Genomic DNA, 15,124 nt, shown 5'->3' with positions numbered 1-15,124 from the left:
TGTCGATTTTATCGACCCTGGTGGGAAATCTTATGTAATTTTGCATCCAGTTAAGGTATTTTGAATAGTTAGACGTATCGACCCGTTTATTTTTAACTGCAAAGCTGAATGCTTCTTAAATCGCCCAATACATTAGTGGTGGTGCGAGTTGGCATTGGTGCGAGTTGACCTGTGAGATTCGAGGAGAGCGTACTGTATGAGTGCATACTTTGAAGTATCTTCGTAATAACCTTATTATTATACATCTTTTCCTTCCAAAGATACATGGGAATGCCAAAATCCAACAAGTTTAAAACAGAATCAGCGAACTTCTTTGTACGAGTCCGGTCAAACCCTGGTGGCACCCATGTTTGTTTTTATTATTAGAGGATGCTTACGTGCGTAATCATTCCATATTTGGAATTTGCATTTCCTAATATGGTAGGATGAAAATACCCTGTAAAATACGGCAACATTACGGCATGCTGTAACTTGCGGCGTTACAGTAACAGGTGTATAATAATTTATATTAGCGGGAATTAATTTTCACTTAAAAGACTTTCGGCGTTTTGTATGGGATTTATTTTCACTAATTTTTGACAAGTTAAATGTGAAATATAGGAAGAAAATTATAATCGCTGCATTTTATTTTCACCGAGTCATTCCTTCAAACTAGAATTAATTTCAAGCAAACATAGTTGAACTTTGGCAACCTTGCCCTATGTTGTATAATATTTCCTTTATGATAGTTTGTTTCAATATAAATGTGCATTGTCATAATTAATTTTGAATACAAGTTTTAGGATTGAAACAGCTGTGGAAACTTCAAACACTGAAATCTTTGTTTTTTAAGTACATTAGTATTATGAAAGCTCTATAGCTGAAACAAATTTCTGTGAATTTTGATTAACAAACTTGTATCCTTCAACAAATATTGTTAAAAACTGTCAAACACAGAATATTTTTAAGTACATTTTCCTTTCAAAATGTGGATGCAACTTTTTGCCCTTCATGTATTTCCGCATTGTTTTTGTTTGGATATCTTTGGACTACCGGTAAACAGATTTTCTATTTGCTTCAGAACTTTATCGAAAGTTTGGCAGTCAATTTGCTTATATCGATTAACTGAAATCTTTATTGGTGTTTTGTTTTAAATTTTATTGGTAGGTTTGCAAATGTGCATCAGCAACAACTCTTTTCATGAGTTGGCATTGAAACCCAGTCTAGTATTTCCATGGGATTTGGAAGATACCTCAACAATGATATTAGGAAATAAACTATTTACTTCATTGAACACTTACAACAATACATACTCCCACTGGCATTTGAAGGAAATGCACTACCAGTGATCAGTCAAGAAGAAACTCAAAATATTTTATCAATTTTTGCACATTATTTTCACATGATATCTGCCGTTCATACTACGATTTTATATTGATGAATTAGGTGACCAAGTTTAATAATGGTTGGAATAGAATTTGTAGTTATTGTGCACACATTAACATTTTCCCCTTATTTTACCTTTCCTTTCACTTCCATCTTTGATGATACAGGGAAGGTAAAAATAAAGTATTTTACAATAGTCGACTAGTTTGCTCACTTGATCCAACTGAAGAGCAAAACACCCCCCCCCCCCATTTTTAAATTTAACCACGCAACATCTTTGCTTAAAACAAATGATTTCTGAACAGACTAGCTGTGTGGATGCATGTTAGTAAACAAGCCAAGACATCAAATTTATCAGGCTTGATATACAAATGCCATTGTATAAAGAAAAATTTACTTTTGTATTTTAATGTAACAGCTCACTCGTGGTGGGGCTGCAGAAATGTCACCTAAAACTTAAGAATTTTGGTACAACTTTGCCCGTCAACAGCACTTGGCATAGAGCACCTCAATCGTGCGAGAACCTCTGCCCAAAACAGTTCATTAACAATAGTGGCCTGTTAGTATCAAGAGGCAAGATAAATTAACACCAGACAGTTTCACAATAAATGTTGTTTATTTCTTGTTCTTTACATTCTTACAAACTCAATTTATGTGTGTCCATATCCCTCAATAATCTGCTGATATGGAGCAAGTTTATCTGCCACAGCTTCAGATGCTTTTTTCCAGAGTCTCTGCAAAAATAATATAATTATACTTTGTTATTCAAGCATGAAAGATGCAATAGATAATCCAGTGAAAATGTAATTTACTGTACAATATAACCAAATACACTTTCTTCAGTGGTTTTTAAACTTTTACTTCTGAATTGATTCAAGTCCTTACAAGTATAGAAATGGGAGCAATGACAAAAGTTCACACTACTACAGGTTGTCCCATTAAATGTTTTCAATCTTCTCAAAGAGACAAGCCATAGTAGTATTTACTACTATGTATAGAAATAATAGCCAAGATCTATTTTTAAAAGATACTAAGAAACTGAATAAATGTACAATTGTCTGCAGGGTTAATTTCCAATGTGTAGCCACATGATTTGTTGACAAATTTCAATCAAAACATGCTCACTTGTTGAAATATAGCCAGACAAGTGAATTTTGTTACCAATCTAAATACAGGCGCCAGGCTATTCAAATTCAGTGACACATTGCTGTCTCAGATGGTGATGCATGTAAAGTTGTTTCATTTGATTACATCAAATAATTGGGTGGTTTGTATCATCACAGACAGCACAATGGGAAGTCACAAAATTGTTGTACATCATTCACTATTGTCACAATCGTCAAAAATGTAGCAATTACTCTATCAGATCACCATAGTTATTGTACACTTATACGAGGACCAAAACAATACAGCTTTGACATAACAGCAATGCAACCACAGCTCACCTTTTCTTGTTTTCTCTTATTATATCTAATCTTTGATCTTGCTTTTCTTTTAGCTTCTAACACATTAATGACACCGGCATACTTCCAGCCAACATCTGATGACAAACGTCCCAGCTGACAAAACTAAATGGCAAAACAAATGTGTATGGCATTAATCGACAATGGCCAAAAATTTCTTTATGTTAATGAGGGTTTACATTTCTGTCTCAGAAAGCATACTTGCTTCATTGTTTGTAAAACTCGTTCCGCTGAATTTTTTCACATCATTGACAGAAAATATTTTCATAATGCATCATTGAATGCACTTTGGCTCAAAGCAAATATTGATATGTTGCAGATGTTATTTTCAAATTATAGCACAGCTTGCTTTGAGGGAAGGGGACAACAAGGGTTACACAATTCATATGCAAGAATACATTGAATAATACCAATATTTGTTTCGGAGTTTGTATCATGGTTTCAATTTCAGAATCTGGTGAGCAACCATTTCAAGTCCTTTACCAATGGTGAACAAAACAGATTCTCTGATGGAACAAATTCTGAATCTGGTGAGCAACCATTTCAAGTCGTTTACCAATGGTGAACAAAACAGATTCTCTGATGAATCAACAAATTCTGAATCTGGTGAGCAACCATTTCAAGTCCTTCACCAATGGTGAACAAAACAGATTCTCTGTTGGATCAACAAATTCAAGATTAGAGATATACATTACCTTTCTGTATGGCTTCAATCTAAGAACCTTCAAAGCTGAGGGAACTACAAAACGTTTTTGCTGCAAAATTAAGAAATCTTCATTCAGTATCAAACTTTAATTCATCTGGCCTTTACAAAGTTAACACAAAGTGTCACTTATTACAAGTACTTAATTTCATGCTTTCAAAATTGCTGTCTCAGATGGTGATGCATGTAAAGTTGTTTCATTTGATTAAATCAAATAATTGGGTGGTTTGTATCATCACTGACAGCATACAAATTTTAAAATTACAGTTGCACTCCTAGAGCTTTAATTGGCGTCTCGAGAATAAATGAATATGCACTAACTGGAGTAAATATTTGATAATTACTTCAAGTTCTGAAATATTATGACCGACAGTAATTTGTGGTGAATCTTGTAAATCCACACAATAGTACTGTATTTATCCGGGTTTAAGCCCAGGGTCTTGAACATGGAAAATTGCCAAAAAGAAGGGGTGGGCGTTTGCCAGGAGATCCCCGGCAAAAAAAACAAAAATTCGCGAAAATTGGCAACACACAGTTCGATCGAACTGCAGCAGGGAATAGAATGGCAAATAAAAACGTGCAACGGAAATAAATGAACAATATGCAACACTAGAAGTAGAACAAAAATAATGTATCGCTTATAATGTGACAAAAAACCAGAAATAATAAAAATCGACAGCGAGGAATCATTTGAATTAGGATTTTCCCGCCGACAAACGCGCGTGAACTCAAAATTAATTAAAATGTCAGGGGTTAAACTGGGTAAAATGATTTCCGGTCTCGACAAATTACGAATCAACCGTCATACAAGATCAATAATAATTTACATAGTAAAAATTATATTAGCTGTTTGAAAAAACTTCTCAGATCTTTATTTGTACGTTCATTGCCATCTTCGTCAAACTCAAAACCCTCAAATGTCCAAGTCAGCGTCACTGTAGCCGTCGAACAAAATCCCTACAACTTGTTCCTGAAGTTCGTCGATATCGTCCCCCACAATTTGAACCTAGCATTTTTAATCCACGGATTTCGCAGTCTGTCAGCTTTGCACTTTTCATTCATGTCCAATCATAATAAAGAGACAAGAAAAATGAGGTCGCTCTGTTGCAATGGCACACGATGCTTTTGTTTACAGTCTAGCAATCGTCTTTGACCTTTATGCATCTGCTTTACTGATTGGCTAATAATGACATCACTACTCGTATTTCATCATAAAGGTCAAATCGTGACATTGCTTTTTTATCAGACTCGACGCTTATTAATCATGGTGAAAGTTATCATTCAGCAAGTTCCGGCGGTTGGAATGTCTTACTATATGGATATCGCGGTGGACTTGAAATAGGAAGTTTTTTTTTATCCAACGACAGAAGAATGTTTTCATGACAGTGATCAAAGATGGTAACAAAGTTGGCAGTCTTCGGCGTGACATTGCACAATTGCTGACCCCAGTTATAGATTCGCAAGCTGCTACAAAATATTTTATAAAGCCAAAGTAACGTGATTTCAACCACTCTCCCAGGTACGGGTTGCTACAATATTGCAACATTGGTTTCATTGTCGACGGCGCTAAAGCCGATCGAGTGCGACACTTGCGGCTCTCCTTTTACGATTTGCCTGAATCGTGTTTTACGCAATTAACATTTTTTAAAAGTATCACGACAGTCTTCAAGAAAGTAAACTGTTAATACAACCACAGTCAACGAATAGAAAATAGTTTTTTTTTGTGTAGAAAAAGACCCCCTGGGCGTGTGCCCGGATATGACTTCAACTCCTTTATTGGGGGGGGGGGGGGGGGCGTTTGCCCAGGCATGGGCTCTTACCCGGATAAGTGCGGTATTACCAAAAAATTTGGATTATCTATACAAGTGCAGCTCCAACTTCTTTTTAAAATTGTGATGCGTGTTGTAAAAGATGCGACAAATAAATATTTACTTTGTCATAAGGAGCTGGTATTCCTTCAAAGACTTTGAGTCTATCCAATGCGTCTGAACCACGCTTCAGTTTGTGTGGCAACATACCTGGAAAAAAAAAAAAAGAACATGTATTTGGATCTTGTACTGGAAACATTTTCAGTGTAAGCATTACTTTATACATGCCAAGCATGTAAAGATTAGTCTCAAAATGTGGTATATGAAGCATTCTATATTGAGTAGAAATGATGTCTCAGATGGTGATGCATGTAAAGTTGTTTCATTTAATTACATCAAATAATTGGGTGGTTTGTATCATCACAGACAGCATATTGGAAAGTCGTACAAGCAGTGTTTCAGGATTAAGTACTCATAATCAACTACTCAGTTGACGATTTTCCATTCACAGACCTTGTGGAACGCATGAATATCAATTGATTTTTATGGTTCAATGTTGAAATGCCAATATTTCAACTAGCAACATGGCGTTGAGATATAATTTGATTACCAAATGTGTAGAGCATATCGATTGTGAAAATACCACAAAAACATCACTTGTCAATTTCCAAGCAAAGTTTTGCTGCAACCTTATGGACCACCTGTTTTTGTTCACACACAACACTATCTCAAGATGTTAGAAAGTTGTCTAGTACACACTGGGTTACCCTGATTTGTTATAACAATTGTTATCCAAAATGGTGAAAAAAAATACTGTTTCTGGATAAGTAGGATTATATAGCAATTTTGTATATCATGTAATTGATTAGGTTAATTCTTCACAAATTCTGCTTATAATAATTAGGCAAAAATAACAGGTGCATTTTTATAGGTACAGTGGTTTAAATTTCTGGGCAGAACACTAATAATTTAAATGTCAGTATCAAAGTAATGACAATGTTGCTACTTTTCAATGATGAATTTTTACATCCCATACTTAACAAAATAACTTGATATAGAATGCAGATAAAATATTGACTTACCACGAACCACCCTCCAAAACACTCTGCTGGGTGCTCTGAAGTGGAATGGACCACGGGATGGTTTGGTATTTGTTCTCTTGCGAAGAAACTGCAAGAACTTGACTGAAAATTCAAGCAATGCAGACTTATTAGACAATTCTAGATAAAACTGCTTTTTGATTTTGATATTATTTAAACTCATCTCAGAAATGTGAATGTTTTTCATCGTATTCAAACAATGTAGGTAAAAACATCATTGATAAGTTCACATTATTTCTCACTGAATTTCTGCTAACATTTTTATTATACAACTGCCTCAAACTTGTGCACATTGCCTTACAGCAGGGTTCTCCCTAGGGCTTTTTAGCGCCGAGGTCCGCGGCACTATACTTGTGAAGCTCGGCGCTTTACTTGAGACCTCGGCGCTAAGTGTTCCGACCTCGGCGCTTGATTTCATATTTGAAATGCCAATATCAGATGTGCAAAAGCTTTGTTCGTCACACTGGTCAGCCCCGACCGTCACTCAAAATTAGTGACCACAACGGAAACGCTTCCGACCAAGACTATTGTCCGATTGTTATTATAATTACGTACCGACCGACACGCATCCTGCCAGTCGTGGATTATAATTTGTAAACAATAGACCTAGTCGCACGATACGTAGCGGCTAGTCAAATTTGTGAAATTAGCACCTCTTTGTAAGTAAATACTTTCTGCGATAGACAGTCTTTAGATTGAAAGCTAAAATTCTTTTAAAATCAATTCCACCTCGATATAACATGGTCAAAGCGGAGTTTACGCTACTCAAGAAAAAACGTGTTTATTGCGTGATTTGGTAAAATACATTTGAACTGTTATCATTGCGAATCATGTAAAAACTCTTCTTTCAAGACCTATTTTACCTTTTAAAAATTGCTAATCATCTCTTTCGAAAACCATCATGCAGTTTCCAATTGAAATCGATGCCAACACATCGTGCTACGACATCGCTCAACTTCCGCAATGTAAATTTTTATGATCACTACCATTCGGAAAACTTCGGATTCTACCGGCATTACCATGCGGCATTTTGATTGGTTAATGACATTCTTGACCCATCGGGTCAAAGGACACATGCTAATGTTCACAAATATCATGGCGGGTCTGGTTTTTTTTACCGAAGCGATCGAGTGATTAATCGCTCCCGATAAAAATAAGTCAAATTTTACTTTAATTTCATATAAAAAAAAAGAAGTAACATTTAGTAAGGAATTATTGGTATAACCGGTGTATAACATCGCCAAGAAAGTTATGTCACGTCGTAACTTTGATCGTTTTGAAGTTTAATTTGTTCGCTCATTACTGTAAATATAAACGTTTTAGAAGTTGATGGTACGAATAATAAATTACAATACGCCAATTAATTATGTTGTAGATTTTTTGAAGGTGAATGTTTTTGGAGTAAATAAAATCATGAAATTCGTGAACATATTTCTGGCTTAACGTTTCGAATGCGTTTTATTCAACGTTTTACAATAGACAATTAAATTGCAACAAAAATTTATTTGTGTTTGTTTTTAGTCTGCAGCATCAGTATTTCGAGAATGTTTCAAACTCTTCTAAATTGTGAAACATGTGTTGATTCCATTAAAACAAATATTTGCACTGTGACTGAGCTCATTAATATTCATAATTGTAAATGAGTTTGTTAATGAAGAAAATGTACGTAAATGATGTGCAAATTAATATGCACATTAGTTGCAACGCTATGCATTTTTTCTTTGGAGAAACCTGTTACAGTAAGGAGCCGATTGATGAGTACACATTTGTCAGCAAAGCACTAGATGGATGACAGTTCAGATACACTGGTGGTCGTACTTTACCATATCGTACTGACTTAACGTCCTTGTGTGATCAAGTATCTCCCACACAAACATTTGTACACTTTCTATATTTGGGGTCTATTGGGTTGAGGAAACTGGGCATTAAGGTAGCGAGGGGTTTTGTGACGTTTTCGAAAAAATCATTCTCTGTCTGTTGTCTCGTTCAGAAGAGTAATTTAGCTTATATATTTCAAAAGACTAAGTATAGAGGTACAAGTTCGCACAAACTGGACGGTCATTGTTTACATAATTATCACGCGACATCAAAAATGGCGAATCTTGTAAAAATGACTAAGTCCTCGATTGCGAGAGCACACTGCGGAATTTCCTGGTGAAATTTACGTCATGCATTGTCCGTAATCAAGTCCATTGAAATGAGTCTCCGATAATCAAAAGACCTATTATTCCGATTTCTATGCAGGTTTGTTTTTTTGTCCTCAAATTATTTCATACTTGGCACCTTTAACAGACTTATTCTGTGACAAAGCATTTTCTTTAAAAACCCAGACATATTTCGCACCATCATTATCTTTTGAACGATAACTGCGAGTTTGAATGTCCTAGTCCGAACGCACTTCATTTGGCGGCGGTCCCAATGAGTCGTACCGTTAAAGTCCTATTATAAACCGCGGTTTATATTACAATGTATCAATTTAAAAATTGGGATCAAAAGCTCAAGTTCGGGGTGCGGTTTCTATTACGTACATATTGCAATCACTAAATGGGCGTGGTCATTTTTTGTCCACAACACATGCACAAAACAAACAATACACCGTACAATCTCTTGAATAGGCGTCGGGGATGAGTGAAAGGCCTTATTTTGGTTCTAAAATAGGCGTTACGAAATGTTGAAAAATTACAGTCAATCAAAAAAAAATTCTACATGATACAAAAAATACTCAGTATTTTTAATGTAATATGCATTTATTTTTTTTAATTTTCTTGGCAACAAAAAGTATATTCTAACAGAAGTTTCAAATAAAAACACGAATGCACTGCTTAGTAGCAAATGATCACATAACTGTAGCTCGATCCGGCCATGCTGCTGGTCACAAGTGAATAACTTACTTGTTTTCGAAGTGTTGATATTGGTGATTATTATTTAGTAGTGATTACAATAACGCACGAAAAATAAATTCGTTGAATTGTTATAAAATGCAAGTAAAATTCAACTTAGTTTCCCCGTAAGCGAATGATTTCAGTCACATGTAAACAGCCGATACGATATCCGCCATGCTCTTGAATGCTCACCTGACGTATTATTGACCGGATAGGTCAAGTCGCTAATTAACCAATCAAAATGCTGGATGGTGCCCACGTGTCTAAATTACATAGCTCATTTAAATATGTTAATGACAGTTCAGCGACCTCATGGTGAACGCAACACGGAAGAGATTTACCGATAATGTAGTGCGATCTTTTGCCTTTGATTTCCATGGGAAAACGGCATGATTTTTTTTTTAAATCAAGAAATTATTTGTTTTCGAAAGATAAATTATTCTTCAATGCTCAGTTTAACACTTTTACGGTGATAAAAGCTCATTGTCTAAAACTTACGAAACACAGACGTATTCAGAAAGAGTATTGACAGAGGTCGCCAGAACAAAAGCAGTTTCATTGCCTGTCTGACATCTTATCACCGCTGAACAATAAATAGGTGTGAATATTTTTAGGCATGTTGTCGAAACAAAGAATAGGATTAGGAACAATGCCGTTTTGGAACAGCTGGTTGAAACAATGAAGTCAGTCACGGTCTTGTTGAATTGGGGGTGCGGTTAGTAATAGGTACTTTTCAAGTTTTCAATTTTTGTTAAGAACTCTTTAACCCCGAAGCCGGAATTGGGGGTGCGGTTACTATTACGTATGCGGTTTATATTAGGACTTTAACGGTACTCAATAGAAACTTCAATTCAAGAAAAACAGTCGCGGTTAATAAAACACTAGATTTCCTGCATTATTATAAATATACACTACAAAATGGCCAAACATTAACCACTGATATCATAGAGCTCATAAAGAGTGTCAAGATAATGAATAATTTCAAGCTTGAGCGTGAAAAATGAAGAAAACTGCTGGCATTTGAGTCCCCACTCCAGGAACGTTCGGGTTTCCATTGTTATGCAAACGAACAACGAGGGATAATCCTCTGACAAACATTACTGTCCCACTGTACACGCTGACAGTTTACAAACAAGCTAATCCTTCAAGTGTCTCTGATAAGTGATCTAATAAAACGGTTTTCATGGTGAAACAAATAGCAGATGTTTGAAAAAAAAAATTGGTGTGTCAGAGTGCGACACTGAGTGGCAGATTTTTCTTTGCCTCATCTGTCAGCGCTTTCTTTCTTTTCTTCGCCATTGCGTTAGAAAACATGGTATTAGTAAAATAGAATATTGACTTGGGAAATAAAACGATTTAAAAGAAAGTTGCGCAAATTTACAGTACTCATTTCGCACTACCTCCCGCCCCCGCTTTCCAATCACCTTTTTTCTAGTTTTTTTGACCGCTTGTTGAATTTGACCGGACAATTTCCGCTTTATTTTCGACCGCGCAAGCCCCGAAATATCACCGCTCGCTCGCACGCATTTAAAATTCGGACTAACAGAAAAATTTCCGAGGTTCACATTGTCTTATAATTGTCTTTATGGTTTTTATAGATGTTGAACAGCTGACAAAAGTTCAAATACTTTTCGTTTTAACTATCTATAATTATATGCACGCAACCTGACCCTTTGGCCTCGATTTGGCTTGGACTGAATATTTTATTTTAAACAATATTCTGACGTGAAATACAAAATGTATTTCAACACAAGTACGACATGGTTGTCTGGGTTTTCTTTCCTGATTATTGAGTCTTCGCGATGTGTTCCGAGGCGAAGACAAGCTGAAGGACCATGAAGCTAAATGGCAGTTCCATGCATGGGCTGACGGAAAGAAAATATTTCTAAGCCTAAAATAAAACCTCGTCTTTCGTTGATAATTTCGATTGTTTGGAATGTCTGTACACCGTGTCCCAATAATTTGTTTGGAATGTCGATCCCCGTTGGTTTCTCCCACAGTCAGCTGGCATCGGTGTCGCTGGGTGTATATGATAGAGCACAGTCCCTCCACTGTGGATAGAGGGAAGTTGTGCAACCAAATTTGCCGAGTTCGCAGTTTTTCGCCGATAAAAAATAACTAAGGCAAAAACTCGCGGCATTTTTGTAATAAAGACATTATTTTCTATCAATAATCCGCCCAAAATAGGAACATTTCTACTAATTCTTGTGTTTTTTCAACGTTTTTCGAAAAACCTGCGATTAGACTGCGAAAGTAGAACATGCCGGAGGGGGTGAAGAGCATCGCCAGGCGATGGACGCGGGGTTCTTTGGCAACGACCGCAAACGTTTTCATATCCAGCCATTGGTTGGCCACACAGAGGTCAAAATACGCGTTCTATTTTTATGCGTTAAGTTTGGCTCTTCCGTTTCACCGCCTCCGGAATGTTCTACTTTCGCAGCCGTGTGAATCTTGAGTTTCGAAATTGTTCATCGACATGCCACCAAATATTTATGGCTATAACTAAATTGCTAAGCCCAATAAATTATTCATACATGTCAAGCTCTGTTCGATTTATTCAGGGCATGTGGCCGTTTTTAGTCGAAAATATTTTTGTGGGAACAATTTTACGTATACGGTTTAGACCGAAGTCATTCAATGATCGTGACTTAATTTTAAAAATTGAATGTCAAATTTTACCAGACATGGACCGACGTGGATTCGGTATCGTTATTTTTGGAATTAATCATTAACATTTCCTCGTTTCTTTGCTCTGTCAAAATGAGTTACCTATGTTTTTTTTCACGTAACTGTCTCATTAAAATAACATATTACATTTAGAACAAGCACCCAAAACACGCAACAAGAGGTTCCAGTTCAGTTGCTTTCACGATACAAGTGTCATACAACTATTAGATTTGAAGTGCTGTTCAGAATTTACTAATAGTTAATACTAGTTTGTTGTATGTTCACACTATCAAAATCACCATTTCGACCACTTCTGCGCCAGTGATCAGTGTTTGGACGAGCGATCAGTGTTTTCAATGAGCGAGCGACCCCCCCCAAAAAACGCAATTAAAATGCGGTCGGTTTCCGGTCGGACAAGACCGCATGGTCGGAAATTAAGCGTTAAGCAGTCGATGTAAAAGCGGAAGGTCGGGCGAAATGGGTACTGTATGACCATGTTTCTCCGACGAAGTCTCGACTGACAATGGACGTTAGATAAACACACATTGTTTGCGACGGGAAGCTTATCGCCCGTTATATCAGAATCGTCAACAACAGAGTATACAGATAAGATGTTATCATTTAAACCCTTTCAAAGATAAACAATGTGCAAATATCCACGAAACGGCAGTTGTAGTCTTTTCTGCTAGCGTTTTAAAACACTGATTTGAGCGGCGTTATTTCGCAATTTCGATCTTTCGTAAACCTGGGATGATGTATCAAGGTCTAAAGTGAACGTTTAATCAATTTTTGAAAAATCAAGAAAAAAGTGAAAATTTCCCTTCTCGCTACCATAAGTCAGCCGTCGAGTACAACAAGTGACTACATACAAAGTAATAATTTTAATTAGATTGATAATAAAATGGCTTGTTTTGAGTCGACAGTTATTTTTCTTTTAATGAAATATAAAAGTTACATACGTTTGTTTCTGTACAGGCTGCCAGATATCACAATGCCTTCACATCTTACTAGTACAACACGCTGCCCTATAAAATACACAATTTTTTTATAAATAATTAACATATAAAATCAATTTGATACGACTTTGGGAACTATTGACACAAAATCTGTTTAGGTTGTCAATATTTTGGATTCAAATTCATTCAACATGTTACCTACCTTGTAGGATTGTCTTTGCCGTAATAGAGGCAAGACGACCCAACAGATGCCCTCGGGCATCTATTAGCAATGGCTGAAATATGAATATAAACAAGATTATTGAACGTCATTGTCAATCCCGGAGAAAGCATGAGAATGATAATGAAATGCATATTATGCGTATACCTCAACACAGACGAACATTATGGACAAGAACACACGCACTTGCGATGCTATCCAGATACAAAACAGACGTTCGGTGCAACTACACATGTATACGACCAATCATTGCTGAAATGGTTGCAGGGCAATTGCCACACGACAATCGTCGTTTAGGGAATTGAATGCCAGCTTCATTTGTCACTAGTATGATACTTGTCCACTCTAACGATTCAGGTTTTAAAATGTCAGCACCAGTAAAAGAACGCTACCATCAAATATCGACACGTGCAAATGAAAAATATCTTCCATAACATGGTCGCCGCCATCTTGAATCGAAACTGGGAAAGCATGTTCCTTGCTAAATTAAAATGCTATCATTGACTTCCTCGTTAATACTCGAGCACATAAATGTCAACAAATAGCGAAAAAACATATCAACTGAAACATAACCAACATAATTTACTTGGGGCCTGTCAGCGTTGTCTATGAAATTGCTTAATTCATAACCCGGTGCATGAACCAACCTTTCCCAAAGACATGGCAGAGCGGAAGAGATCGAACAGTGTACGGGTTTCCCGTACTGCATTAGAAGAAGTTTTCTTTTACAGGGGACCAATATATTTTCTGGATAAGAATAGTTTATTAAGACGGTATATAATAATAAATAATACACATTCACAATTCTAATACAAAATACAGATGATATAATATAAAATCAAAAATTCATGGCGTAATATTAATGTAGAATATATTTATAAGTGCTTGCGATAAAATGAGTTGCTTGAACGAGGTCAAACTGTTTCCAGTACAAATTGGCCGCATGGTGGCGCACTAAGAAAAACGCAACTTCGCTGGTTCCCGGCGTCCTTTGCGAATGGCAGGTAGGACTTGTGGCTTGTGGCTTGGTACGCCATGACACTTGAGGCGGGAACCAGCCAAAAACGCAACAAGACTTTTGCGACATTTGCCCAGTATCAATCCTCGGGGGCGGAGCTACGTCACAAGATGTTCTACGTTGCTACGACGCGCACCACTGTACATGCATTTCTATGGGCTCTGTGCGCGCTGATGTGGAACGCCGGTCGAGCCGGTGAAAATTCGAGAAAACAACACAAACTCAACTTTGAAGTAATCCCGAACAACCAAATTTATATATGTTACACACGTAGGGCTAATCTTGTTACACTGTTCAGAGGAGTCTCAACAATCATCCCAGAATACCGTTTTCTGCGAGTTTGGGGCCATTGTTTTCACCTCCTCCGGTTGCCAGGCGGTGAAAATGCCCGGATGTACGCCCCCGAGGATACTCAATCATAGCCTAATTGTCTACAAACGTTTGCGAAAAAAATAACCCATTGTTAGAACAAAAACATCAAAAGCAAACCCTATTTGAAATGGGCTCCCGATTTTTGTACGTCATGTACGATGTACGCCCACCTATGCGAAATTTTGTGCCGCCGCCTCTGTCAGTGGATAGGCACATAGGGCGATACTGAAAACAGTAACCTAAGGGGAAATTCTGATTAACAATAACTTTATTGACTCTAACTCAAGCCCTAGGGGGAAAGCAAATGATCACAAGAATACACAAAACCACTAAAATGCTAACAAAGAATTAAAAATAAAATATGACTAAAATGCAAAAACAAAATTAAAGGAAGAATAAAAAAATGTTCTAAAAGACCAGTTCAAGTAAGAAATATAAATATAAAACATCTACATTCTGGCTAGAAGTCATGCTTATGATACAATAAAGTAGAAAGGCGGAAACAAATTTAAAAAATAATAACTAATAAAAATGCACTATTTAATACAAGAAAATAAAGGTTAAAACATT

General features: G+C 36.6%; 1 protein-coding gene and 4 non-coding genes across 5 annotated transcripts; all 5 read right to left on the bottom strand.

Moving 5' to 3' along the window:
* Positions 1 to 1,962: 1,962 nt before the first annotated feature.
* LOC100377748 (large ribosomal subunit protein uL13-like) lies at positions 1,963 to 13,883 on the bottom strand. Its single transcript, XM_002740998.4, has 8 exons — positions 13,812 to 13,883; positions 13,147 to 13,219; positions 12,948 to 13,013; positions 6,422 to 6,523; positions 5,464 to 5,549; positions 3,524 to 3,583; positions 2,811 to 2,933; positions 1,963 to 2,099 (listed from the first exon to the last, which is right to left on the bottom strand). The coding sequence occupies exons 1-8, from the start codon at positions 13,824 to 13,826 to the stop codon at positions 2,016 to 2,018; spliced, it is 609 nt and encodes a 202-aa protein (XP_002741044.1). The 5' UTR covers positions 13,827 to 13,883; the 3' UTR covers positions 1,963 to 2,015.
* LOC144341748 (small nucleolar RNA Z195/SNORD33/SNORD32 family) lies at positions 2,572 to 2,653 on the bottom strand. The gene has a single exon (XR_013418635.1). It is a non-coding gene; the product is annotated as a small nucleolar RNA Z195/SNORD33/SNORD32 family (small nucleolar RNA).
* Positions 3,696 to 3,777, bottom strand: LOC144341747 (small nucleolar RNA Z195/SNORD33/SNORD32 family). Its single transcript, XR_013418634.1, has one exon. It is a non-coding gene; the product is annotated as a small nucleolar RNA Z195/SNORD33/SNORD32 family (small nucleolar RNA).
* On the bottom strand, positions 5,689 to 5,770 carry LOC144341749 (small nucleolar RNA Z195/SNORD33/SNORD32 family). Its single transcript, XR_013418636.1, has one exon. It is a non-coding gene; the product is annotated as a small nucleolar RNA Z195/SNORD33/SNORD32 family (small nucleolar RNA).
* LOC144341750 (small nucleolar RNA SNORD34) lies at positions 6,597 to 6,665 on the bottom strand. Its single transcript, XR_013418637.1, has one exon. It is a non-coding gene; the product is annotated as a small nucleolar RNA SNORD34 (small nucleolar RNA).
* Positions 13,884 to 15,124: the final 1,241 nt, after the last annotated feature.

Source organism: Saccoglossus kowalevskii, chromosome 11, assembly GCF_978046115.1.
Source record: "Saccoglossus kowalevskii chromosome 11, keSacKowa6.1, whole genome shotgun sequence".
NCBI classification, from domain to species: Eukaryota; Metazoa; Hemichordata; class Enteropneusta; family Harrimaniidae; genus Saccoglossus; species Saccoglossus kowalevskii.
This window is presented reverse-complemented; position numbering and strand designations above follow the sequence as displayed.

What these genes read in the sequence shown, in the direction of transcription:
- LOC100377748 (XM_002740998.4), bottom strand. An exon ending in GTTTTGGAGGGTGGTTCGTG is followed by an intron (nt 5,550 to 6,421) that starts GTAAGTCAATAT and finishes TTTTTTTTCCAG; the next exon opens with GTATGTTGCCACACAAACTG. An exon ending in TACCAGCTCCTTATGACAAA is followed by an intron (nt 3,584 to 5,463) that starts GTAAATATTTAT and finishes TTAATTTTGCAG; the next exon opens with CAAAAACGTTTTGTAGTTCC.